A 26,842-nucleotide genomic window follows, 5' to 3' on the forward strand; every position below is an offset into this window, starting at 1 on the left:
CGGACTTCTTTTTCTCCAAAACTAAGAGCTAACATTTATTTATGTGGCATTTCACTTTTAGTTTTGCAAATTATTTAACATATATTATTTCATTTGATCTTCATAACAATACTGGGAGATAGGTGCAATTATAATCTCTAATTTACACAGAAGGAAACTGAGTCTCAGAGGGATTAAATGACTTGCACAGTTAATTAGAACATGAGACAGGATTTAAAGCTAGGCCTACCTGACTTTAACTCCTTGACTTTATCCACTACCTTTGGACTAAAACATATACAACAGCCATCCAACATCAAGTATTGCCATGGGGCTAAAGAAATTAGAAACTGGACAAAGACAGAGGGAATTCCAGGTCGATTCAGAAGTCCCTTCCCCTACTTCTTATCCCTACTCTCAAACAGGAATTGAGCCTTCCATTACCATTTTCAAATTAGGCTGAAGAGTTTTTTAAAAAAGGCAACATATTTAACAGAACATACAATCATATATCTAACTTGTTTTCACAGTTCCTCACCTTCATTTAATACTTTCTCAAACCTTTCCCCTTTTTTCTTTGGTAGGAACATATGCTTTTAAATCTTCCTTTCTGATTCTACAAGTATGGAAGATAAGTTGTTTGTAACAAGTACACATGGATAAATACTTGATTTGATCCACTGCGTATAGAAGCAATTGCTTCAACCTTTTAAATTTCTCCACAGTTGGGTGGTGGGTGTACAAAGCCAAAAATGTAATTGTCCCAGCCTGTAAGGAATTTGAAAAGTTGTTTTGTATTCGCAAATCCTTTGTTAACTTAAGTAATACCTAAGTTAAAATATTGAAACTCCTACCCATATGTTAGAAAAGGCAGGTCGGATGAAGAAAAACTAAAAGGGAAATTATTAAATTGCCAACTTTGGGGGGCAAGAGGGATGTGGAGATGGGATGCTTAAAAAAAAAAATTGTGCTTAACACTCTGACACATAGTGGGTACATAGTTGCTTCTTAATTGGGATAGAATATTAGGTGAACTTCAGTATTCTTTTCCCAAACTGACGCGTTCATAGAATATTTTTGAAGCGAAACATCCAGGTGTATGAGCAAGAGATCCACAAATACATTTAAATAACATGATTTGCAAGTGTTTACCTAAGACAGTAAAGTTTCCTCTCAGGCATTTACCAATTTAACATTGTATTATTGTTCCCTTTGGGTTATCATTTAAAATTTTTTTCTCCAATGTTTTTCTCAGTTATGCTACTTAAGAGTGTCAAAAATCTACAAGACATTGTAACTGCCCAGAAGAGTTCACAATCTGTTATCTAAACTCTCCTAAAAACATTATTTTTCGTAAGAAATTATCTAGAGAAATGAATAAATTCCCAGACGAGACACGGACCAGAAGTTTTTCTCCCCAACCTCCGAGAGCCGAGATGGGTAGGTGAATTGTGGGTGGACTGGTCTGAGAGTTACTGTCATGCAAATTTGAGCTGATTAAAGGAATATTTAGTATTGGAGATTTCTATAGGGCTGGGAGAACAGCGAGGAGGGGGCTGCCCATTGGATTGGAAGTAGGTGTAAAATGAGAATGCCTTGATCAAGTATTTTATTTCTAGAGCTGGGGAGACTATATAGGATCATAGATTTAACTTTGGAACTAGGGAACTTAGAGAATCCCGTGCATATTACAGAGGAAGAAACTGAGACCCAGAGTGACTCGATCCAAGGTCGACAACGACCTTGGCCGGCAGAGACGAGATTCAAATTCAGGTCCCTGGCCTCCAACAGACCCAGAGCTTCTTCCACTCACTCTTCCCCATCCTAGGAGCCAAAAAGAAGAATCTTCTGAAGGTAACCGGGTATCGAGTGTGGGTGTTGAGTGCTTGGGGAAGAGAGAAGGGTAGAGTGGGATACAGGATCCCGAGGGGGAAGGGAGTGGGCAGAAAGTTGGCACGTGGGTTGTAAAAAAGGTAGAATGAATGAGAGAGTAAGAGGTCCATCTTCGGGGCCATCTGGGCAATGGGTGACTAGGGATGTCCCGAGGGGAGTCTGGGAGGAGGCGGGAAGTTGAGCATCTCCCGGGCGGCCTCCGCCTCGGCCGCCCCCGGCCCGCGCTGCTGTTCCCGGGGCGACGGCGGCGGCGCTGCTGCTCTCGATCTCCCCGGTTGGTTGCCTCCCTGCTCTTGGCTTGCTTTCTCCCTCCCTTCTTCCCTCCCTCCCTCCCTTGCTCCCTGCCTGCCTCCCTCCCTCCCACCCTTCTCTCTCTCTCTCTCCTCTCTCTCCTCCCTCTCTCTCGTCTCTCCTCTCGCTCGCTCGCTCGCCCTCTCTCTCCCTCTCCTGCCTCGCTCGTTCGCTCACTCGCTCGCTCTCGGGCCCCCCATGCGGATGTGACATTTCACGCGGCCGCCATTTTGAGAGGGAGCTGAGCCGCCGGAGGTGCGTCTGCTGCTCTGTCCGGACAGGAGGCGGAGGCCGCAAGGCGGAGAGCGCGGCGCAGCCGCCGCCGGATCCGCCGCCGCACCGATCCCGGGGCCCGAGTCCGGCCCGAGGCAGTCCCGCGCTCAGACCGCCCCTCTAAGGCCGAGGCCGAGGCTGAGGCCGAGGCCGCGCCGCTCGCCAGCCAGCCAGCCTGACCAGCCTGCCGCCCGCCGGGGCCAGCTCGCCCCGAGCCGCCGCCGCCGCCCAGATTCAGGCGGCCGCCGTGAGGGGGCTTGTAGGCCCGCGCCCCCCGCCCGGCTTACATAAATCCGGGGCCGGCTACAGAGCGGGGGCGGGCCCCGGCGGGAGGGACGGAGGCAGGCGCGGGAGGGAAGCCCGTCTCGGCCCGGCCCGCCGGCCTCTCCCCCGCCTCGGCCGCCGCTCCCCCGCCTCGGCGCCGAGATTGGGCGAATAGCGAGCAAATACGTGCGCGTCTCCCTGCCCCCGCCACAGCCGCCACCGCCGCCAACCCCGGCCTCTGCCCTCCCTGCAGCCGCCGCCGCCCCCTGCCCGCCGCCGCCAGGCCCGGCCGGAGCCTACGAAGACGACGAGGAGGAGGAGGCCGCCTCGACGCCGCCGCCGCCGCCCAGGCTCCTCGCTGCTCCCCGCTTCCCGGGCCCGCAGTCCCGGTTCCTGGCAGCAGGCGAGGCCCAGGCCGCGGCCGACATGAACCACCAGCAGCAGCAGCAGAAAGCGGGGGAGCAGCAGCTGAGCGAGCCGGAAGACATGGAGATGGAAGGTGAGCCGCGTTTGGGGGCGGCCGGGCCGGGGGTGCCTTGCGTGTGAGTGTGAATGTGTCTGAGACAAGAGTGGCAGAGATGGCTCAGGAGGGTGTTTGTTTTCCCCGGGGCCCGGTGGAGTGTGGGGGACCCAGGGCTGCCCTGCTGCCGCCGCGCCGCCGCCGCCCAGTGTTTTGGGTAGGCCCGCCGTCCCGCCCACTCTCCCTCCTTGGCCCGCGTGGGGGGGGTGGGGTAGGGGGACGCCGCTTCCTCCAGGTCCCTTTCATTGTATGGGGGAGCCTAGGGAGCCACGCGAGATGCTCGCCATCTTTAATCGGGGCACAGAACCGGACGGCGCCTGCCCGCCCGCACACACTCCCCCTACGCCCGGCCCCGATTGCACTTCTTGGCAGCCCACCTCCGGCCACCTTCCTAGGCTCCGAAAAGTGGGGGCCGGGGCCGGGGGCCCCAGCCCAGGGAGAGGCTGCCCAGTCATGCAGCAGAGCTGGGGGGGAGGGGAGGGCTGGGCAGGGCAGGGCCGTGTTGTGGTGGAGAGAGGAGGGGACATGGGGCACCACGGACTGGGGACGATGCCCGGCCCGAGAGCGCAGGGGCTCTCTGGTTTGCGGTCAAACTTGTGCGGCTGAAGGATTTGCTGCTGTGCCCAGACTACAGCTTCCTCAACTAGGGACTTTGAGTAACTGAATTGGGGGTGGCTTCGCTAGGAGTTTGAGCTAGGAAGCTTTTTTTTTTTTTGGCAGTTGTAGGTGCATTGTTTATCTCCTTGTAATTATTCCTAGTCTCCTTTGCTGACCCTTTTTAAAAGGAAACTGTCTAGGAGTTCCCTAATAGCTTATTTTTGTTTTACGGAAAAACATTCTTATCCTTTACGCAACTGGAACAAGAAGTTGTAAAGTGTAAGTTATCCTTAAGTCAAAAAAAAAACTTCAGTGGTCTTGTCAAAGATATTTGTTGTTTGATTTCAGCAGCATTCTTATAGTTAAGGTTAGCAAAGTGCTTCCTATATTTGAAAGAGAAATATATACATTTTTTTCCCTCACTGTGTCTGTGTGTATGTATTACGTGTGTATTTTTGATGAAAGATTCTAAAAAACTGACTCACTTTTTGAATTTATATGAGCCATAGCATTGAAGATATGCGGTGAAATATAAATACAGAAAGGCTGTTTCAACCAAAAAGTACATATACAACTTAATTTCTAGAACTTTCAGCTTTTTTTTTAACCTACCTGCTTTTTTGAGGCTTTGAAGCTTTTTCGTTAATATAAGGCACAAATAGAGTTTGAAACCATATTAATCTGGTCACACGTGGTAGCTGGGCATGCCTCAGAAGCTGTCTGTGGAACATCGTGCCAAACCTGTTTTAAAAATGGCTTATTTTTCTGTACTTGGGAATCAATACTGTTTTCTTTTGGTATGAAGTTTGGTTGTGGGCTTAAATCAACATAAAATTAATATATTATAAATTTCCTTTTCACATATGTAAGTTTGTCAAGCAATTCTATTTGAAAGAAATTTGTTTTTGACATGGCAGTTTTTAAAATGAAAAATACTTTGAAAACAATGAGTCTTTTTTTTTCAAAAACGCTAAAGGTCGGTTGAAATGAAATTTGAATTTTAGTAACATTGGGCTAAAAGCAAAATCTAAACAAGATGTAGGGATACTAGCTTGACAAAAACGAAAGAAATGAACTTTTTTAGTTTCTGAATTCAGTTTCTGGAACTTTAATGATTTGTGGTAACTTGGTGATAATTGGATGTTCAAGTGAGACTAGTCTTTTCAGGTTTTAAAGAAATAAACTGCTTAAGTTATTTGACTGCATTGATGACAGTAATGAATGAAGCAAGGGCTGTGGAAGAGGACAGGGTGACCAATTTAATTGTGCCCAAAGTGTTATCTTAGGATAGACATCATGTTGATTGTACCATATTTAAGAGAGAGAGCATTTCATTGAGTACTTGAACAGTAAATGATTTAATGCCATTTTGTGTCAAGGAACTTGTTCTAAAAAGTTGGTACTTGAGTTTACTTTTCAAGTGCTACTTTTTAACTTTGCCTGTAAGAAAACCAAAATGCTGTCATGTGATGTAGAATTACATCATTAATAGCTGTCAAATTCAAAGACATAGGCATTAGAAGTTGGTTGGTGTCTTGTTGATAAATATCTTAAGAAAAAGTAGTCAAGTCAAGACTTTGTTCTTTTTCCAGAGTACATTACACTACTATTTAATTAATCTAAAATAAGAGGCACATTCTTCTGGAATAATATAAAAATAATATAAATAATAAAAAAGCAACTAATCAGACATGGAATCCAAATACCTGGAAGGAGACTCTGCCTCTTCCTTTCCTACTACTAAGGTTGTTTTTGGGAAAGTCAGCCTCTAAAAAAACTTATGTAAATTGCAGTATCATACTTGGACCATCTACTCACGGGGTTTTGTTTTTAAGAATTTGCTGTATAAAATATAAAATATCCGGTATCAGTTTGGACTTTGCAATCTTTTCTTCAAAAAAGGAATGTTATAGTTCACAAATCAAAAATTAACCAAAATATTGAATGATAAATGTCTATTTTTTTAATTCAAAAGAAATAATTGGTTTAAAATTAATTCTGTTCCAGTTCCATAAAATATACTTGATGGAACTTTTTGCTGAAATTTTTGAAGACTTATGCCTTCTGGGGGCCTACGACTATCATAAAACATCCTCAGATATGTAGATAGAAATTAATTTTAATAATTTTTATTTGAGAAAAATTAAGCCATTTATTTAGACAGTACACGGCACATCAGCAGCACTTAAACTTTGTCCATTTTTATTTATGTTGTCTTGTAGATACTTAAGAAATGGTGTCATCAAGTCTGTTAAGAAAAATCACAACTTTATTATAGGCTTAAATTTAAATTGTGAATAATTGCCTTTTGAGAGTTTTTCCAAGTTGTGTATATAGGAGGGGGAAAAGATAGATTCATAGGATAATAGATTTAGAAATGGAAAAAACCTTACAGATTACCTAATTAAAATCTCTTAATTTCCCAGTTAAAACAGGCTCTGAGAGTTAGACAAGTTATTTTAAGTTGTGAGTAAACAAAGCTTCTGACTTTAAAGCTGACACTTTCCATTCTACTGTTCTTGTAGCCTTTCTAAAGATGGTCTGATAAGATGCTTAGTGGTATATTATTAAAATTCATGTCTGTTATCCTTGTAAAGAGGAGTCTTCTAGGGAGAGAAGGGTCAAAGATCAGATAGGTTGGTTGGTTATTTCCTATTAGTAGGAAAATATAGCCGAGCCTTTTAATTGTAACATGTTTCATAGAATTAGATTTTGATTATTTAAAAATTTAACTTAATGTTTCTTAGTTATCGACCTAAATTGTGGATGGGTTTTTCCATTGTTTATGCACTATAAAAATAATTAGAATTTCTTTCAGAGAATAAAGAGTAACAGGGTAGAGCACAGTGGAAGTTCTTGTAGATCTTATATTTGGGAATTCAGTTATACTAATTAGTTCCTTCTATCTGCTATCATAGAAGTACGTGATAGTATTTCTCTGAATGAGAAAAAAAAGCTTTGAAAGGAGCATTATCCCTTAGTACTTTTGGCATGTAGTTTAGAAATGATTTCGTCAATTTGTCAACTTTCATTCTTCCCTATTTTGGCAATCGTTTGTTAAATTTTTTCATAAATAAAACAAATAATTCTATCTTCTTGTCTGAAACAAATTTTATTCCTCCTCTGTCTTCCCCACTTTCTATTTTTAAATTTTCTTAGCTTTTTTTTTTTGGGGGGGGGGAGAGAACTTAGCTTATGGTGGGGCAGATCATTCTTGCTGTTTCATCATTCTTATTTCATCCTGAATGTAAATGCAATTCCAATAATTGTGTCTTATTTCTTGTATTACAACAAGTCTTTTGCTTTAACCTAAATAATTTCCTCTCATTTTTGTTCATGCTAGTCTCATTTCTTTTGCAGTGTGACACCCATATAATTTTTGGATAGTGTTTAACCTTGTATCATGAACAAATTAATAATTTGTTATAAACAGACTGGTAGGAAATTACAAATTGCAGGGAGTCCAGAAAATATTTAACATCTACACTGTTTCTTAGTCTTTTAAATGTCCATAGTAAAGCTTTTCTCTTTCAGCAGTGTTCCCTCATTTTTGGTTTAGTAAAAATATATTAAACTTCAGATTAAAATATGAAAAAAACCTAAACCTGACTATAATAAGTGTGCAAGGAATTAGTAATAAACTTCCGTAGGCACTTGTGCTGAATTTCAGTTTCCTAATGGTCAATAATTAAATACCTTCATTGCTGATTTAGGAACTGTGGAAGGAAATATGAAAGGTTTGCTTATGTTTCAACTATCTTGTTTTATGGAGATGTCTTTTTGGTCAAACTAAATATAACATGTTAAAACCAGATTGTACTATATAGCCAAAGTATTTTCCCATGGATTCAGTTATATTGTGAATCTATTATCCCAGAATCTATGTATTATACCTTTTCATTGTAACAAGGATTCATTGACTTTAATTTGAATGTTAGGCCTCCCAATATTTGGTAAATTTCTGAAATGTCAAGCAAATTCACCAGTTCATTGTAAAAACTTGGAGTCATTTTAGATTCCTCCTGCTCTTCAGTCACTCCCAGTATCTTACCTGTTCTTTTATTCTGAAGTACCTATACCTTCCTTTTTATTCCTGGCACCTCAGCTTATAGTCCCTTCTCTCTAACCTATAGAATCTTAACAAGGGGCCATGATTTTTTTTTAAAAAGTTCATAATAATTTCAATATAATTGATTTCCATTGTAATTTTGTCTAGAAATGTGATTCAGAGAGTGTCCATAGGCTTCACCTGCCAGAGGAATCCATAGCACAAAAATACTTATTCTAATATATCTCTGACATAATCACAAAATAAATCTAATGTAACTCACCTTTTGCCCTCTCTACTCTGAAGTCTGAGATTTTAGAAAGGCATATGAAATCAAATACTTTTTAACCTGGCTTGAATCCTTTAACAACTTATTTCTAACATTTCCTTTCCAGCATTATCTTGTAGTTTTTTCAATTACACTTGTGTTTTTACCAAACTGGTTTACTACTTCTTCATATGTACCATACCTTCCCTGTATTTCCCTTTCCATATCTTAGTTTATGGTGTGATGTGTCAGTCAATTGATGTACTTTTCCAGGAATATTTACATAGTCTTTGTAAAAAACTTGTCCTCCAGATTAAGTTCTTCTAAACCTTCTTTAATCGTGCTTTATCCCATCCTCTACTCTTGAAGAGAAAGATGTTCATTTCTCTTCAACTAAAGATCATAGCTCTAGAGGATTAATTCAACCCTCCCATTTTACAGATGAGAAAATTGCCATATTGGAAATACCTAAATCCATAGAGGAGAGGGACTTGGTCCAAGATCACATAAGTAAGGTCCCAGGACTCCAAGTTCTGTACTTTTCTCTGTATTTTATTTAAGTAGTACAGTATAATGGGAAGAGTTTTGGATATGGAGCAAAAAAAAAAAAATGTTTAATCACTGCTGTTTTAACTATTTAGCATTACCTTTATTTGTGGAATCTTAAGCAGGTTAAGCCTTCCCATAAAATGAGTGCAGATTGTGGGCCAGATTGTGATAGTTTTGGGTACCACTTTAGAGCACTTAAAAACAACAAAAAAAGAAAAAAATTAATTCAATCTTTGAGTTCTTATAACATCCACCATAGTCTTTTTTTTTTTTTTCCTTTCAATTATGTGTTCAGTAATGTCAGGTTTCTACTAGATGTGACCTATGCATGGCATTTAACTTTACTGGGTCTTTGTTTCTTGTCCCTTACCTGAAAGTGGATAATTTCTGCAAATCTTTCTAGCTTTTATTCCCTTTTATTCCTTTTATTCCCTTATTCTTCGTGAATTAAGTTAGATATGTGAAAATAAGATTAAGATTTTATATAGATAAAGCATTTTTAGGCAATTAAGTATAAGGCCCTGTGTTTTTTGTCATAATGTCAAATTAGGATGGGGGGGAGGAGGGTTGTCCCTCTACAATTTGAAGACTGTTTAGTCCAATTTATTTAGAAAGGTCTTTTTTTTAAATGAAGTCTAACATCAGATTTTCCAATGTTCTAATCGCCCCAAATTTCCTATTTAGTAAAATTGCCATATGTATATATGGTTTTTAAAGCTGTTAAGTCACTTCTGTTTTGTTATTGTTTCACTATTATGGAATAGGTAACATGTAGCTTGTGTATCTGAAGTGACATCTAGTACACAGCTCCTACCACTAGGATGACAAATTTGTAACAAGGTAATTCTTGTCACTCTACAGTTGCAGTGTTGAATATAAAATTGTGGGTTGCTTCCCCAAATTAACTAATTTGTATAGTAATATAGGAGTATGGAAGTGGGAGGAACTTTAAAATTGTACTCATTATCTTTGATTTGTGTATATAATGGTTTACATTTATCTTGTATTTGCTTGTATTATTTTGCTTGAATTTGCTTTAGGGCTGAAAGAAGCCTACTTCTTTTGTAGTTTCAAAGTTTTATATTTGGAAAATTGGCAGATTTAAAGATCCTAGAAATTTTCTTGTCTGATCTTTTCAATTTTATGGTTGAGGAAACAAACACTGAAAGTGTTTTTAAGTGAACTTTTTTGAGTGAACTTTCAAGGTCACACAGGTGTAGCAAATATCAGTCAGGATTGAAACCCATGTTTCCTGATTCCAAATCTAGTGATTCTTTCTGCATCACCACATTTGATTAAGTTTTTGTTGATTTTAATTGTGTTGGAAGCAATTTTTTTTTAAATGGTATTGCTATTAACTAATTTTAACATATCTGACACATGATATTTTAGGGTTTACAAATCTTGTTTTCAACGAATCTATAACTTCAAACCAGTATTGAAGTAAAATAATAAAAGTAAAATAGAGTAAAGCTTGAATAGACGTAAGCAAAAAAAAAAAAAAAACCCTTTTAATTGTGTAATGACTTTTGCAGTAAGACTACATCCAATAGTTATAAATTTAAACCATTTAATTCCTAGTAGAGATTTATTTTGTAAAGTAAAAGATCTGAATAATACAGTGGATTAAGTTTGTTTTCTGATAACAGAAAACTGGCTGGTCAGTCTTTGATTAAATTTGACTTAACCTGTATTCAATTGGGCTAGTGAATTTGAATTTAGAATTGGAGGCAGAATGTTTCAGGATAAAACACTGGGCTTGTCAAGAAGACTTAGAAGCTGTATGATCCTGGTTAGAAGCGTCATTTTACTAAGTTGTAAAATGTGAGTGATGATCCCTACTTCACAAGATTATTTTAAGGATCAAATGAGCTGTAATATATGTAAAATAATTTATCAACTTTTAAATGTCAGCTATTGAAGATGACTAGACTTAGTTCCTAGTATTTTCATATAATGCCAACTTTAATCTATTTATAGATCTCTTTGAATTATTTTATTTCTATTTTAACATTCATTTTTTAAAAAATGACTTCCAAATTTCCTTTCTTCAGCTTCCCTCTCTCCCAGTTGAGAAGGCAAGTAATATGATTACAATTATACTTGTGAAGTCTTGGAAAATATTTCTGTTATTCACCATGTAGCCTTGCCCATGGCTTCCATTTTTTCCCTTAACTTTTAGATCATTATTTTTATTAATAGAATAACAAATGCTGTTTATTATGCAGCTAGGGGCAGCATAGATGGTACAGTGGATAGGGCGCCAGTCCTGAAATCAGGAGGACCCGAGTTCAAGTGTGGCTTCAGATACTTAACACTTCCTAACTGTGTGACCCTTGGCAAGTCACTTAATCCCAATTGCCTCAGCAAAAAACAAACAAACAAAAAAACCAAATCCTAGAAGGAAGAATAGATAGGAGGAAGATGTGGATTTGGAGTTCTGTCTTCTAATTCATAGACCTGGTTCATATAAAACAGGAGTTTGTGGATGAATTTGCATATTTTCCCCCACTAACCTCTAATTGAAATTTAGCATTTCCTTCCATAATGAACATAGGCAACACATAAAAGTTGTATTAGCCTTCACTTGATTGCCAAAGGGGTCTATGCCTCCCTCTCTGCTCCTCCCTTCCCCTCCTCCGGCAAAAAAAAAAAAAATTAGTGCTGATGGATTTTAATTGGGATACTGAGAGATTTTTTGCAAGGACAGATTTATATCCAAGATATAAGATGACAAATTGAAGAGCAAAATTTATTTTTTTAGAATTTTTTTTATTTTATAATAACTTTTTATTGACAGAACCCATGCCAGGGTAATTTTTTTTTACAACATTATCCCTTGCACTGGCTTCTGTTCCGATTTTTCCCCTCCCTCCCTCCACCCCCTCCCCTGGATGGCAAACTGTCCTATATATGTTAAATATGTTGCAGTATATCCTAGATACAATATATGTTTGCAGAACCGAACAGTTCTCTTGTTGCACAGGGAGAATTGGATTCAGAAGGTAAAAATAACCCGGGAAGAAAAACAAAAATGCAAATTGTTTACATTCATTTCCCAGTGTTCTTTCTTTGGGTGTAGCTGAAGAGCAAAATTTAAAGATGAATGAATACATCATTAGAACCTTTATGAATGAGTCTGTAGTATTTTTTTTTTGTCTTTATTTTTTAATTTTCAGAAAACAAACTTCCATTGTTTCCAAGTGCCTTCATTTGAGTTTTGGACCTTGAAAAAGTATTTCTAGAAAAATAATTTGGAACTATATCCTAAAATTCATTAAACTACTTGTTTTTTACCCTTTGACATAGTGATACTCTAATGATAATCCTGTTAGGCTCCTAAGGGAAGAAAGAAAAGGACATATGTTCCTTTTTTTTTTTTTTTTTTTTTTTTAAGCAGAAAACTGAAAAACAAGGAGGTGACCATCAATTAGAAAGGTAGAACAAAATGTGGCATGTGGATGTATAGTGGATTATTAATGTACTCTGAACTCGATAGTGGGTGGCATAGTGGCCTGGAATTAGGACTCAAATTACTATCTTTGTGATTTGGGAAAGTCATTTAACCCTGTTTGCCTCAGTTCCTCATCCATAAATTGAGTTGGAGAAGGAAATGGCAAACCATGCCTCAAATGAGGCCATGAACACAAATGAAAAATAAAAACAACAAAAGTGATAAAGACAAAAACATGCCCAGATTTTTATATCCTGATGCCGAGTAAAATAAGCAGCACCAGAACAATTTATAAATGTACAACTGTTTAAGAAAAACTTATAAAAAGCAGCACCATGTCTCCATCCTTTGATAAAGCCTGTTACCTGTCTTCTGACCAGAGAGGTGATAGACTCAGAGTGCAGAAAGAGATATAAATATACATTAAAAAAAAAAGATCCATTATATAGATTCTTTTTTTTTTTTAAACTAGGTGTTTGGTTTGTTTTTGTTTTTTGTTTCTGTTTTTTTAAGGGACATTAGAGAAGGTAGTGTTGAGCGTAAATCACACTCTACAGGACCCTGCCTCCCCTCCCCCACTGCCCCACTTATACTAGCAAGGGTCAATGTGGCATTCAAAAAGCAGCACAGAAAAATTATTATATATTTAAAGGGAAAAGAAGGATATATGTAATAGATGTTTTGCAGTTTTTAATATCACCAGTCTTTTTTGTTCTTTGTGTTTGGAAATTTTATTGAGTGTTCAGAATTTTTTAAAAGTGTATGTGTGGGGGCAGCTAGGTGGCGCAGTGGATAGAGCATCAGCCTTGAAGTCAGGAGGACCCGAGTTCAAATCTGCCTTCAGACACTTACCACTTTCTAGCTGTGCCCTGGGCAAGTCACTTAACCCCAATTGCGTCAGCAAAAAAACCAATTTAAGCCAATGGATTGCCTTAAATCCTTCTGGTCTTTTACCTTGGGTGTAACACAAGGACCTCACAACTGTGGTGGTGCACTCTATCCTCTGGTCCCAGAAAAGTGATCTGTTTTTATTTGAACTAAATTATATTCATAAGAGACATGCAGTCATGGCTGTAGAACAAACATTTTTTAAGTCCTTTTCTTTTGATTCATCAAGGTTAAAAAAAAACAAACAACCAAGCATGTGACTGAGAGGTGCTATCTCGGCTCTTTGTATCTTTATACATATAAAAAGTATGTATGATTCAGGGGACAGTTTAGTGGCATAGTAGCTAGATTACCAATCCTGGAGTGAGGAAAACGTGGCCACAGACACTAGCTGCATAAGTTGGGGCAAGTTGCTTAATTATGATTGGTTCATCACATGCTTTGTATATATAAAATGGTTCATAACCAAAGCAAATTGGATTCTACTAATATAGTAGTGATGTTAGTATATGTGATGTTAGTGCCTTAGGAAGATAGGAAATTAAATGTTCCATGTTAAAAAATAGGCTGATTTCCTTTCCTATCTCCTTGGATATGTGTAAGTAAAAGTATACTTAAAACATAAACATTTTTTATTTGCAATCTTAATGTTGGGCATTAATAGATATTTTCAAAAATGATAAGTATAAATTTATAGTTAATTTTCTGAAAACTTGCATGGAATAACTCAAGTTGATTTTGGGTTGAATTTTACACAGACATTAATCATATGATAGATATTCCCTCAAAGAACAATGATAGACAGAATTGGATATTCTGGAATTTTAAATCTAGTGAATATATAGTAATGTTGGTTTTTCTTTTTTCCCCTGAACTTCCTTTTATTTATGGATTTCCCTAAAAGATTTCTTCTGAGGCCCTTAAACATGTTTTTCCCTAAAGGGAAGATTTGCACATAATACTTTTACCTTCAGTCTTTATATGAGAGAAGGATGTGTATTTCATTCAAACTGCAATTTGAGTTCAGTTGCTATTTAGTGTTACATTATTTTATTTTATGTATGTTTCATTCTTTTGATTACTTTTGTCTCTAGTCTGCATCACTTGACTATCTCCATTTCTTATTTCTTTACAACATTTATGTACCACATTTTGTTTATAGAATTTTTTTGATGAGGTTTTTCTGCTACCAGAAAGTGCAGTTAGAAATATTTTGTTATATTTGGAAACTTTTCTTAACTCCTAATTTTCCATAATATACATCTGTTTGCAACTTCAACCAACAATGTGACTTTACCTTTTAATATCTTTGCCAGTTTGAGTGTAAGGTGACAGTCAGTATTTTGATAAACATTTCTCTTATTAGTGATTTGAAGTACTTTTATATGCTTGTTTATAATAATTTGCATTTATTCAAAAAACTTGAAATTTTTCATGTTTTGTTTTTGACTGCTGGGGTTTGACTGCTGTTCTTGGTTTTCTTCATTCTCTATGATTACCTACACTATTCAGTGAATGATCAAAGATCTCCAATTTTAGTCATTCCTCAGTGCCTTTCATATTTTTGGTTGCCTCCTAACACCTAAGTTGGAGCACATTTAAAACAACTCATTTGTTCCTCTCTGCCAAATTAATCTATACTTAATTGAAGTTGCCACTTTATCCCCTAGGTTTTTAACCTTTGAATCATAGGTGATTTTCCCAATCCCCTCCTCCCCGAGTCAATCAACTTGCAAAGTTCTGCAGGTGCTTTGTTTTTTCAATATTTCTTGCATCTATCTGCCTCCTTTCACTGCTACCATTCTACTTCAGCCCTTTTTCTTATACTTATCTAATTGCTTCTTCATTAGTCTCCTTTCTTGGCTATCTCTCCTTTATTGCCTAAACTCTGGTCTGGCCTTAATCACTTAATGGGCATTGCCACAAGCTGAGACCTTAACTTAAAAAGGCCAAGGTCTCCCACTGCATCCTGGACCATTACCAATCATTCTCATCTATATTTTGCCACTGGGACCCAGATGTCTCTGAGGAGAAAGTGAGACTGGGGACTTTGGCTCAGGGCTCACTTAAATCCAATTCATTTGCAAGTCATGGTATCACCTTCCTGATGTCATAGTCTTCTTTAAACAGCCAATTTTCAGTATATCCTTTATCTAGATTCCAAAGATTTTCTTAATGTACTTCTTTGATTACTTTGCTTTTCCAAGACTTTGATATTCTTTATCCATGGAATAAAAGGCAAACTCTTCTTTTATCCTCAGCAATCTGTTTCCAAACTGCTTTTGCTGTCTGCCTTTTTTACTCAAGTCTCCTTATTGTACTTAATGCCCCATTTTACTGGCTTCCAACCTACCTCCTCCAACTTCCATATATATAAGGATATTCCCTTTAGCTTTTGAAATCTTTAGATAAACTCAAATGATACCTTTTAAGTTTTCCCTTAGGTCTCTGAGTACCTCAACCAATTAGGGCACCTCTCCTTGCCCAACCATTCCTACTTTTTTTTTTTTTTTTACATCTTATCTATACACTAAAGCTTAAAGTTGCACTAAGACTTTTGGTACACTGTATATGCTTAATTTTTTTTAAAAAAAGTTTTCTTATTTAGCTTTTAAATAAGTCATAGAATGTTTACATTAGAAATGATCTTATACAGATTTTTGAATTATGAACTATATGGATATTGTAAGTAGATTATTATAATAAGCATCCTAATTTTAGTAGAAATTATTTGTTAACTCTTGACATGTTCAAGAGAAAAAAAACCTGATACCAAATTGACCTGGCAAAGCTGAGGATACATTAGTGACAGTAATTTGCTATCTAGTGTGTTGTGTGCAGATTTACAAAATATTGTGCAATTTAGACCTGTGTGCTAAGGAAATTTATCAACAGGTAGAATTTTTTTTAACATTATTATCTTCAGCATTAGCAGGAAAAGCTAATTTTTTTTTTCAGAATTTTAGGAAATTTGAGGATAGCAGCAATTTATTCAATATCCAATTAATAATTGTGGATTTGGAGATCCAGATACAGTAACTATTTACTTGTGCAATTAATGTTTCCTTTAGAACCAGAAATTGGTGTCAAAATATTTCTAGTTTATTTTATAGTGGTTAAATAAACTTCTGAATGTTTTTTTAGAAATGAGGCAATGAAAATGTTTGTAGTGGCTAGAAACTGGAAATTGAATGGATGCCCATGAATTGGAGAATGGCTGGGTAAATTGTGCTATATGAATGTTATGGAATATTATTGTTCTGTAAGAAATGACCAGCAGGATGAATACAGAGAGGCTTGGAGAGACTTACATGAACTGATGCTAAGTGAAATGAGCAGAACCAGGAGATCATTATACACTTCAACAATGATACTATATGAGGATGTATTCTGATGGAAGTGGATTTCTTTGACAAAGAGACCTAACTTAGTTTCAATTGATAACTGATGGACAGAAGTGGCTAGACCCAAAGAAAGAACACTGGGAAATGAATGTAAACTATTTGCATTTTTGTTTTTCTTCCTGGGTTATTTTTACCTTCTGAATCCAATTCTCCCTGTGCAACAAGAGAACTGTTCAGTTCTGCAAACATATATTGTACCTAGGATATACTGCAACATATTTAACATATATGGGACTGCTTGCCATCTAGGGGAGGGGATAGAGGGAGGGAGGGGAAAAATCGGAACAGAAGCGAGTGCAAGGGATAATGTTGTAAAAAAAAATTACCCTGGCATGGGTTCTGTCAATAAAAAGTTATTATAAAATAAAATTTAAAAAAAAGAGAGAGAGAAATGAGGCAATGTAGTTCAAGCCTCTTTCCCTATTGATCTTGGGGCAACTCTTCCCTGTTAAGAAGGAGGTTGGCTCAATTTCTAAAGATCCATTCTATCTCTGAAATTTGAATGATTTGCTTTTTGTAAATTATTAAAAACTATAGTAAATACAAAAGTTCAAACATCCAAATAAAATTGTGCTTTGGAACAGTAATTAGTCTATTTACAAATTTATAATTGAAAATTTTTTTTACCACAAAGCATTTGCTCCAGTGATAAAAAGAATGACCCTGTATATAACAAAACATTTATAGAAGCGCTTTCTAGCAGCAAAGAACTGGTAATAAAAATAATCATTGTTTGGGGAATAATTAAACAAGTTGAGGGTCTTGAACTTAAAGGATATTAGCATTTGGTAAAAAACTCAACGTGATGAATCAATCAGCATGCACTTACTGAGTATTTATTCTGTCTTAGGCTCTGTGTTAGGCACTGGGATACAAATACAAGAAATATAACATTTTATGCAAGAGTTTAATTAAGTCAAGAATAAAGATAAACATGAATAGAGGATGTAAGGATTGAACCTAGACCTGTGTCTTCACAGATATAGGGAATAGTTCTGAGAAAACTCAAATACAGATTGACACTTCTGGAACTTAACATTCGTAAATTGCCTAGAGCACTTTGAGGTTCACTGTTTTGCCTAGGATCATATACCCAGGATATGTTAGTCTGGCTAGGACTGACTCTGTATAGGATAGTGTCTCAATACTAAGTGTATATATACAAATTGTTTATTACACACACAGACACCACTGTTAGGAAGTATGGTATCTAGCAGTCAAGAAAGACTTTGTGTAGAGGGGTGCTTGACCTGCATTTTGGGAAGAGAAAAAAGAGGAAGGAGAACATTTTTCATGTATGATATACAAAGATATAGAAAGAGTAGAGGATACAGACTTTGAAGGCGGTGAAATCTATCTTCAAAATGGGAAGAAGAGTAGAGAATGAGATGTTTCCAGAGCATACAGTTTGATACATCCAATAGACATTTTGGTAGTTTTGAGACTTAAAGGGGAATCTTGTGTGTGTGAGACTGTTAAACTGACAAGAGCTGATAAGCTTACCGATAGAGCAGTGGTCCTTAAAGTGTAGTCCAAAGAATTGTTGGTAGACCTTTTCAGAGGGTCTACAAATACAAAATCATTTTTTATTTCTAATATAGTAAATAGCTATAAATATAACCCATGTGAACAAAAACTCTTTGAACAGATCCTCAATAGTTTTTTTTTAACAACATGAAGATACTGAGAACAAAAGTTTGAGAACCATTGCTCTAGAGTGTAGAAAAAGGAGGAGGTAGGATCCAAGACTGAACTCTGAAGGCATGACAGCAGAGGGAATATGACAGAGGATATTGAGAGAGATTGAGAATAGGGAGCCATGGAGAAAACCGGGAGACAGTAATTTCACCAATCACCCAAAGAAGATGTGTGTCTAAAAGTAGGGAATGGTCAACAGTATCATGTTTCTGAAAGGTCTAGAAATAAGAAAACTGAAAAACTCCCATAAAGAGCAGTTTCAGATCTATTACAAAGGTGAGGAAATGAGTAAAAGGAGAGAAAGTGATGGTAACTGGCTTTGGCTCAGAAAGGAAGGAATAAGATAGCTTGAGGTTAGTGGTTAGTGGTGTAAGGTCTAATGAAGATTTTTTTTTTTTATTAATATGGATTAGTACAAAAGCCTTAGACATGTTTGTACACTATAGGGAAGAAACCAGTAGAGAAAGAGAGATTGGAAATTAGAGGGGGAGCAAAAGGGTTTTGAGAGGACTCTTGGGGAAAGAGAAAAATTTATCAAAACAAATAAACCTGTTTCCTCAAAAAAGTCACAGCTTAAAGAGGAATAGGAGTGAACTGACCAATTAGGGAGGAATAAAAAGATTGCTGCATTGAAGGCCCTATTAAGGTTAATGTAAATATGTTGCCAGAAAAGAGTTGAGCACTAATGCAAGGTTAAAGTAAAATTGGACGGGGAAAATGGTACATACAGTGTAATGGGCTGAGGCTTGAGTTGATGCACTGAGGTCCCAAGCACATGAGGCTAAATAGTAAATGGACCATACTCTATTAATATATATGCTTGGAGAAAGAATGGCCTCCTGCCCACTCTTTGTGCAAGTCCTGATGTGTTGTATAGAAAATGATGATTTTGGTGGGTGGGGGCAGGGAAGTGGAAAGAGAAGCGGAAGGAGAGACTGCTGGCTGGTGTCAAGACACAGCTGCTCACATTGCTATGGCAACCGCCCTTCACCTCCAATCCCCTTTTCACCTGCAATCCCCCTTCACCTTTGCTAGCTGGCTTCCTGTCGCAGCAGTCCATATTGCTATCGCCCTCCTTCTTCACCTCTACTGAGAATAAAGATTGAAGATTTTTCCCTTAACCTGAATTCTTGACTCTGGCTGATTTTAAATATGTGGTCATCACAATACACAATGCCTAAAACAACCTAAATGTTAAACAACAACAATGTTGAATAAAACTGTGAACAACAAAGATTAAAAAACCTGTAAGTGTGTATATTATCACTAACAATGTAATAACAAAATCATCCTGTTTTGTGAAGACATTTGTTGCACATATAAGATTTCAGAGGGAAATAATTAACTATGAGTTAGGTTGTTTGTTGTATTTGGTAACTGCAGTGGACCAGTTCTTACTGGGTATGGTTACTAATGGCCTAATAGCTTCTCACCCTATGTGATGCTGATTCATGTCTTTCCTAAAACTTGTATGAAGAATATATGTTGAAATATTCCTTTTTAACGGTTTGAGGGCTCCTGTGCAAAACTTGTCCCTTGGTTATTCTTCACTCTCCAAGGCTGACCTTTATTGAAATAATCTATTAATTACCTTGTCTTTTTAGACTTAGAGCTAAAGTTGTCTAACAAGAAATTAAATCTCTATTCATGAAACAACTTGTAAAAAAGACAAGGTAGTTAACTAGTGCATATCAGCATAATCATGATTTTTAAAAAAAAATTTAAATTAAAGCCTTTATTTTCAAACATGCATGAATAATTTTTCAACATTGCTTCTTGTATAGACTTGTGTTCTAAATTTTCCCCTTCTTCCCCTCACCTCCTTTAGAAATGGCAAATAATCTGATATGTTGTACATATTAAAATACATGTTAAATTCAATATATGTAAACATATTTGTACAATTATCATGCTGCACAAGAAAAAGCACATCAAAGAGGAAAGAAAATTAATAAGAAAACAAAATGGAAATGACCAACAACAAAAAGAATGAGAATGTTATGTTATGATCCACACTAGCTTCCCATAGTCCTCTCTCTGGCTGTAGGTGGTTCTCTTCATCACGAGATCACTGAAACTGGCCTCAATCATCTCAATCATCTCATTGTTGGAAAGTGTTACATTCTTCAGAATTGATCCTTGCATAATATTATTGTTGCAACATACAAGGATAATCATGATAATTGAATTCCTTTGCAAAGAAGGAAAAGGTGCCTTTATATCTTATATAACCAAGCTTGGACATTTTCACTTTTTAAAAACCCTTTTAAACATTTTGTAAAGAAAGTAAAACCAGGAATAATCATCATAACACTCACAACTAAAACATTACAATTACATTACAAATATTATAATATATCCATAAAGTCACATTTATAGCATTGTTCTTATAGTATCTCAGCAGGAAGGCATATGAAATGGGGAACTTATGCTCAGGACAACAAACAAGGCAAATAGGCAAGCTTTGATATCCTTAGACACTTTATCATCATCATCATCATTATTATTATTTTACTCTTCTAACTAAGACCTCTATAGATAGGGCAAGCTATCTTCTATCAGAATTATTTTGCCAGATGATGAGATAAGAAAGTCTAAAATTTGGGCATATAGTTTGTTTTCTAAATTCATGCTCTCTTTTAAATGGATAGCTTATGTACACAGTAACGGCAATATTGTAAGGGATCAACTTGCCTTACAAATATCCCTTACAGTAGGGATCAACTATAAATGACTTGGCTGTTCTCAGTGGTATCCAAGACAATTAGAATGCAGACCGAAGTATATTATTTTTCACTTCCTTTATTGTTTTTCTGGATTTGGAGGCCTTGAGATCTTGGTGGGAGAGGGGAGAGATATATGCTAGATAGGGAGCAGTTACGCCTGATTGTACATGTATCATCTATGTCACATTGCTTATCATCTCAAGAAGGGAGAAAGGAGGAAGAGGACTTGGGGAACTCAAAAAATAAAAGTTTAAAAACTTTACATGCAGCTGGACAAAAATAAAATTATTCCCTTAAAACAAAAAATAAAAAGGCATTTGGAATATTTGCATTTGAATCCCCATCAGCTTTGTTTGGACTTTTCTTTTTTTTATTCAAAATGTTTTGGGGGATAAGGCCTCCTTGGTACTTGCATTGCCATATAAGAGCTTGCCATTGCTTGGTTTTGTACTAGTTTCAAAATAATACAACATTGAAATTCAGTTGTAACTGCTTTCTCCCTTTTACCCTCAGTTTTTTCTATAGCATTCCCCACTTAATACTATCTATTCTGTGCCCTGGCTGAAACTCCCATTCCATAATCATTTTGTCTTCTATATTCCCAGAGCCTAACACAGTACTTGTTACATATTAGATAGCTTAAATGCTTTTTGATATTGATGATTTGTCTTTCTCCTCTCAATCCAGTTCATCTACTCTGGACTTTATTTTTTTTTTCAGACTCAACCCTGAAAAGGACAATTCACCATTTTTGTAGTTTCCTATCTACTGTACTTAAGTCCCTTTTTAACATTTTGTTCTCTGTGAGGCGCAAATCTTCATTTTTGTGAGTGATCTCCATTATCAATTTCCTCTAGTCCTGCAGAGGAAAAAAAAATTTAGATAAAACTATTTTGCATACTAAATTGTTTTCAAAGTTTGAAGTGGCTATATTCATTGATTCCCTATCATTTCTCACCTTTCCTTTCTGCAGCCCTGCTCTCCAAATTTAGAACACTTGACCTAGCCTCTTTCTATAAGAGTGAGTCCATCTGATATTCTTGCTCCATTCTCTTCTCTCCCCAATGCATCAGAACTTTGCATCAGTTGGAAAGTCGTTTATTAAAAATTGAGGGCTAACCTGATTTTTGATAACTTTTTGATAAATTTTAGTTTTATAGTTTGTGTGGGAATCAGATAATTTTAATATCATTCTTTGTATATATAATTTCAAGCATTCTGCAGATTTTCTTGATCGTATATAATTTGGAAGACCAATGTGTTTTTTGTTAATAATCTTTAATAAACTTTTAGAACGTTTGTTTTACACAATTATCTTTCATATTTTAGAAATCATAATTGAAAAGAATGCTATTTCAAAGGGATTGTAAAGTAATGATGGCTAATAAGTCTACATAATATTTCTTTTTCTTTTTTTTGCTGAGGCAATTGGGTTTGTAGTGACTTGCCCAGGATCACACAGCTAGGAAGTATCAAGTGTCTGATACTAGATTTGAACTCGGGTCTTCCTGACTTAGGCCTGGTGCTTTATCATTGTATCACCTTGCTGCAATGTTATGCAACTAACATTTCTAATCAGGTATTTATTTGCAAGATAATTTTAAAATCTACACCATGTAGGTTCTGGTTTAAAAAAATATGAATTTTTATGCAAACTTTATATTCTTGACATGGTGTATATACTCTTTAGTATATCAGTGTCATAGTGGTTTAAACTCATACCTTCTGCTACAAAAAATTTCAATTTGACAAACATTTTACAGTCTCAGGTCATCTTACCTAATTTATATTCAAACCATTCTATTCTAAGATCTCTGAAGTGTTTATAAAACTTCCTGCACCCAGGGTATACAAGTCACTGTATTAGAATAATTTGAAATACATAAATTGTCCTTGTTAATCATTAATTTAGTTTTAACTGAAAAAGTTGAATCAGTAGGGTATTGTTTGAGTCATAGGAGACAAAATTATTGCTTGAAAGTTCCTTTTAAAAAACTGAAAATTGAAAACAATCAGGCATATTTGGATATCATAGCTTTATTTTGTTTAAAATGTCATAATCTGTTTTCCTTCACTATCAGAAAACTAAATGTCAGTTCTTTAGCCCTTACAGATTGAAGTGTGACTTTTAGTTATGGTATAGAACTAGAAGACAATGTAGTGTTAAAATCATCTGTGTCAAATGTGAAATTGTTTTGAAAATGAAAACACTACAGATTTAGTATGGGTATTTCACAGTGTACTGTTTATTACATTGTAACCTGTCTTGAGGAAACAGTAGCAATAGGCATTCCTGTTCACTCCCATTCACTTCAAATAACCTCTCCATGCATCCTAAATCTCAGGTGTGCCTTGGTTGTATTTTGCATCTAAGAAATAGTTGGAGTCTATAATAGTACATTTCAAATCTGCTTAATAGTTTAGTCAGTTCAGAAACATTTGTTAAGCATCTACTGTGTACTAGTTATTGGAACAAAGAAGTGAAACTGTACTCTTATCAAGAGAGACAATAGTATATAATAAGTACATGTAAAATAAGTAGTTTTTTGAGGAAAAAAAGCCTGAAGCTTGAGAATTAGGTAAGGCTTCAATGTGGAAGGTGGCACTCAAGTTTTGTTTTTATTACATTTCCATATTAGTCTTGCTGTGAAAGAAAAATCGGAACAAAAGGGGAAAAAAACACAAGAAAGAAAAAGCAAACAAACAAACAAAAAGATGAAAAGCGTATGCACTGATTCACATTCAGTCTCTAGTTCTGGCATTTTCTATCCCACCTATATTGGAATTGCTTTGGATCACCAAATTGCTCTGAAAATCAAGTCTATAATAGTTGATCATCATATAAGTCTTGCTGTTATTATGTGCAATGTTCTCTTGGTTCTAATCCCTTCATTCAGTATCAGTTCAGGCCCTTTTGAAATAGGCCTACTTATCATTTCTTATAGGACAATATTCTATTACATTCATATTTCATAATTCATTTTAAGCCATTCCCAATTGATGAGACATCCATTCAATTTCTAATTCCTTGCCATTACAATAACTGCTGCCACAAACATTTTTGGACATGAGTCCTTTTTTCCTCTTTTATGGTCTCTTTGAGATACAGACCCATTAGTGACATTGCAGAATCAAAAGAGAATATATAGACTTTTGGACATAGCTCCAAATTTTTGAACTGAGTTTTGAAGAAAAGAAGGCAAAGAATTGAATTAAACTTGGGGCTAAAGTCCTAGGACATAGAGGTGAAAGAATATTGTGCAGGAACAGCAGGAAAGCTGGCCTGACTATATTGCCAAGGAAACTCCCTACAGAGGTAGGAGTCAGTAGGGACCACTGGAGCTCCTTGAACCCAGCAAGCAGTTTCATGGTCAGAATTGTGCATTGGAATACTAATTTTGTAAGTGTGGGGAGGATGAATTAGAGAAAAGAAAAACTTAAGGGAGACTTACTAGGAATTATTCAATGATTCAGGTAAGAAGTGAATGCCTAGGATAGTTTTCTTGTGAATGGAGAAGAGATGGATAACATCTGGCATTTTATTATTAGATGTGGCTTGCATGAAGAGTTTGAAAGTGACTCAAGGGTTGCAAACCTGGGTAATTAGAGGATGATAGTGCCCACAGGAATATTAGGAAGTTTGCAAATAAATCAGTTTTGAGGAATAATAGTCTTTGAACATTTTGAGTCTTAAATCAACTAGGCAATTTATAATGATGGGATTACAAAGAGAATTGAGGCTGATTATCTGTGAGAATTATCTTCAAAGACATGTCCACTGAACCCATAGGCACTTGTGAGATCAAGTGAAATGCTATAGGGAGAACAGAGAAACAAGAGCCTAGGCCAGAGCTTTGCATTCTTGAGTTATATGAACAGCTACCAAAGGAAATTGAGGAGCGGATAGATGCAGGTGAGAACTAAGAGGGAGTAGAGTCATAAATCCCCAGATACTTAGTGGTACATCAAAGAATTCAAGAAGAATGCAGATGGAAAAGTCATTAGATATGGTACATTTCAATAGTAACTTTAGAAAAAGCAGCTTAAATTGGAGGCAGCTAGGTGGCTCAGTGGATAGAGCACTAGCCCTGAAGTCAGGAGGACCTGAATTCAAATATGGTCTCAGACATTTAACACTTCCTAGTTGTGTGACCCTGGGCAAGTCACTTAACCCCAATTGCCTCCAAAGGGGGGAGGGGCAGCTTAAATTGACTGAAGAGATCAGAAAACAGATTGCAGAAGTGAGAAGTGGAATGGGTCACAGATATAGAGCAGTTTCAAATGAGAAGGAGAGAGAAATAATTGGTAACATCTAGTGAAGCATTCTTTATGTTTCATAGAGGATGGAGGGGAGGATAGGACTTGAAAATGTAACTTAAACAGGAATAATGAACAAAGGAATAGGAGAGCTAAGACCAAAGAAAATATAGGATAATATGTCCATATATTTCTAAGGAACTTGGTCATCTGCAAATTATTTAGGTCCTGTGGCTAGAAGGAGAAGGCTGTTAGATCAGCAACAGGTGCCAAAACGCCATTCTCCTAAATTTCATGTAATTGACATGGTATAAAAAGTGGGAAATTTTTTCCATCTCAGAATCATGCGTCTTGGAAAGAGGCCATTTTATACTTATGTACATAAAACATTACCTTCTTAAATCTGGTGACTTGGACCTATCCTAGATTTCTGGCTCAGAACTGGTCTTTTCTTGAACTTGTCATTAGAACCAAATAACTGAGTATGAATTGAGGAAAGGGACCTGCCTTCTCTATGATCTTTTCACAGGTTTTTTTTTTTTTTTTCCTCTTCTTTTCCTTTTCTCTCTCTCTCTTTTTAACACTAGTCCTGGACTAGTTAATGACAGCAGAACCCTCAGGTATTCTATGCATATTCTCTCAATTTGAAATAGTTGTTAATACCTATTGCAGCCATTCAGTTAAGTTCAGATCAACTTAACTATACTAGCACCTAATCCATATCACTTCATCTTGTTCACACAATTAGCACAAGAAGTTTGCATCATAGCTATATCAGCAACATTCCCTTTATTTCTTAAAACTGCCAGAAAACAAAATGAGGATAATTTGGGGACAAGTTTGGCTTTTTCTATTTGATCTTAATGTTTTTAATTTCTTCATAGCTTTTCTTTTTTTCAAAGCTACACTTGAAAAAAGGCAATTCAATATCACTAAACCACACATCTATTGTATCTGGTAGTATATACAATATTCTACACCCATAGTTCTTCCATCTCAGGTTTACCATGCTTTATCAGATATTGGAGTGTTTTTTTGGTTGTTTATGTTCACTTTTGTTGCATTCATTTCTGAATATATCTTCCCTCCCTAGCAAATAATCTTTTTATAGCAAAGATTAAAAAAATGAGGAAATAAAAATAGTTCTCCAAAGAAAATGAACACATCTATCAAACCTTGACAGTTCATGCAATGTGCTGCAACCCTAAATGTGTTGTACCTCTTCCCTCACCCCCTGCAGACAGGAAGTAAGTATATTTTGTCATCTTTAGGGCCAAGTTTGATCATTACAATTATATAGGGCTCACACTTTTCTTATTGCTTTTTCCTTTCATATTATAGTAGTCGTAATATAAATATAATTTCCAGATATTGCTTACTTCATTCTACACCTCTTCATATAAATCTTGTACCTTCTGAACTTGTCTTTAAAATGTTAGTTTGTTAGTGTATCCATATTCATCTCTTTAGCTAACTTTCCCTTTTTCATTAGAATTGTTTACTTTTATGTTGTCATAATTTCATTCTTGTCTCCCAATCTTTTTTATATAAAATTCAAAAGAATTTGGGATTTATCGTTTCATTTTTCCTCTTATAAGTCTCTGAATCTCTCTCTCTCTCTCTCTCTCTCTCTCTCTCTCTCTCTCTCTCTCTCTTAAATTAAAGCCTTCTGTTTTCAAAACATGCATGGATAATTTTTCAACAATTGACTCTTACAAAACCGTACAAAAAAT

The 26,842-nt window shown here is 36.6% G+C and overlaps 1 protein-coding gene across 1 annotated transcript in view; it reads left to right on the forward strand.

Moving 5' to 3' along the window:
* Positions 1-2,660: 2,660 nt before the first annotated feature.
* The window catches only part of USP7 (ubiquitin specific peptidase 7), a 78,898-nt gene continuing 54,716 nt past the window's right edge, over positions 2,661-26,842 (forward strand). Inside the window, exon 1 of the mRNA XM_051963544.1 lies at positions 2,661-3,199. Within this exon, the coding sequence (XP_051819504.1) occupies positions 3,127-3,199 (73 nt within the window). The 5' untranslated portion in view covers positions 2,661-3,126. The remainder of the gene's footprint in view (positions 3,200-26,842) is intronic.

The sequence above is a fragment of the Antechinus flavipes genome, chromosome 1 (assembly GCF_016432865.1).
Source record: "Antechinus flavipes isolate AdamAnt ecotype Samford, QLD, Australia chromosome 1, AdamAnt_v2, whole genome shotgun sequence".
NCBI lineage: Eukaryota > Metazoa > Chordata > Mammalia > Dasyuromorphia > Dasyuridae > Antechinus > Antechinus flavipes.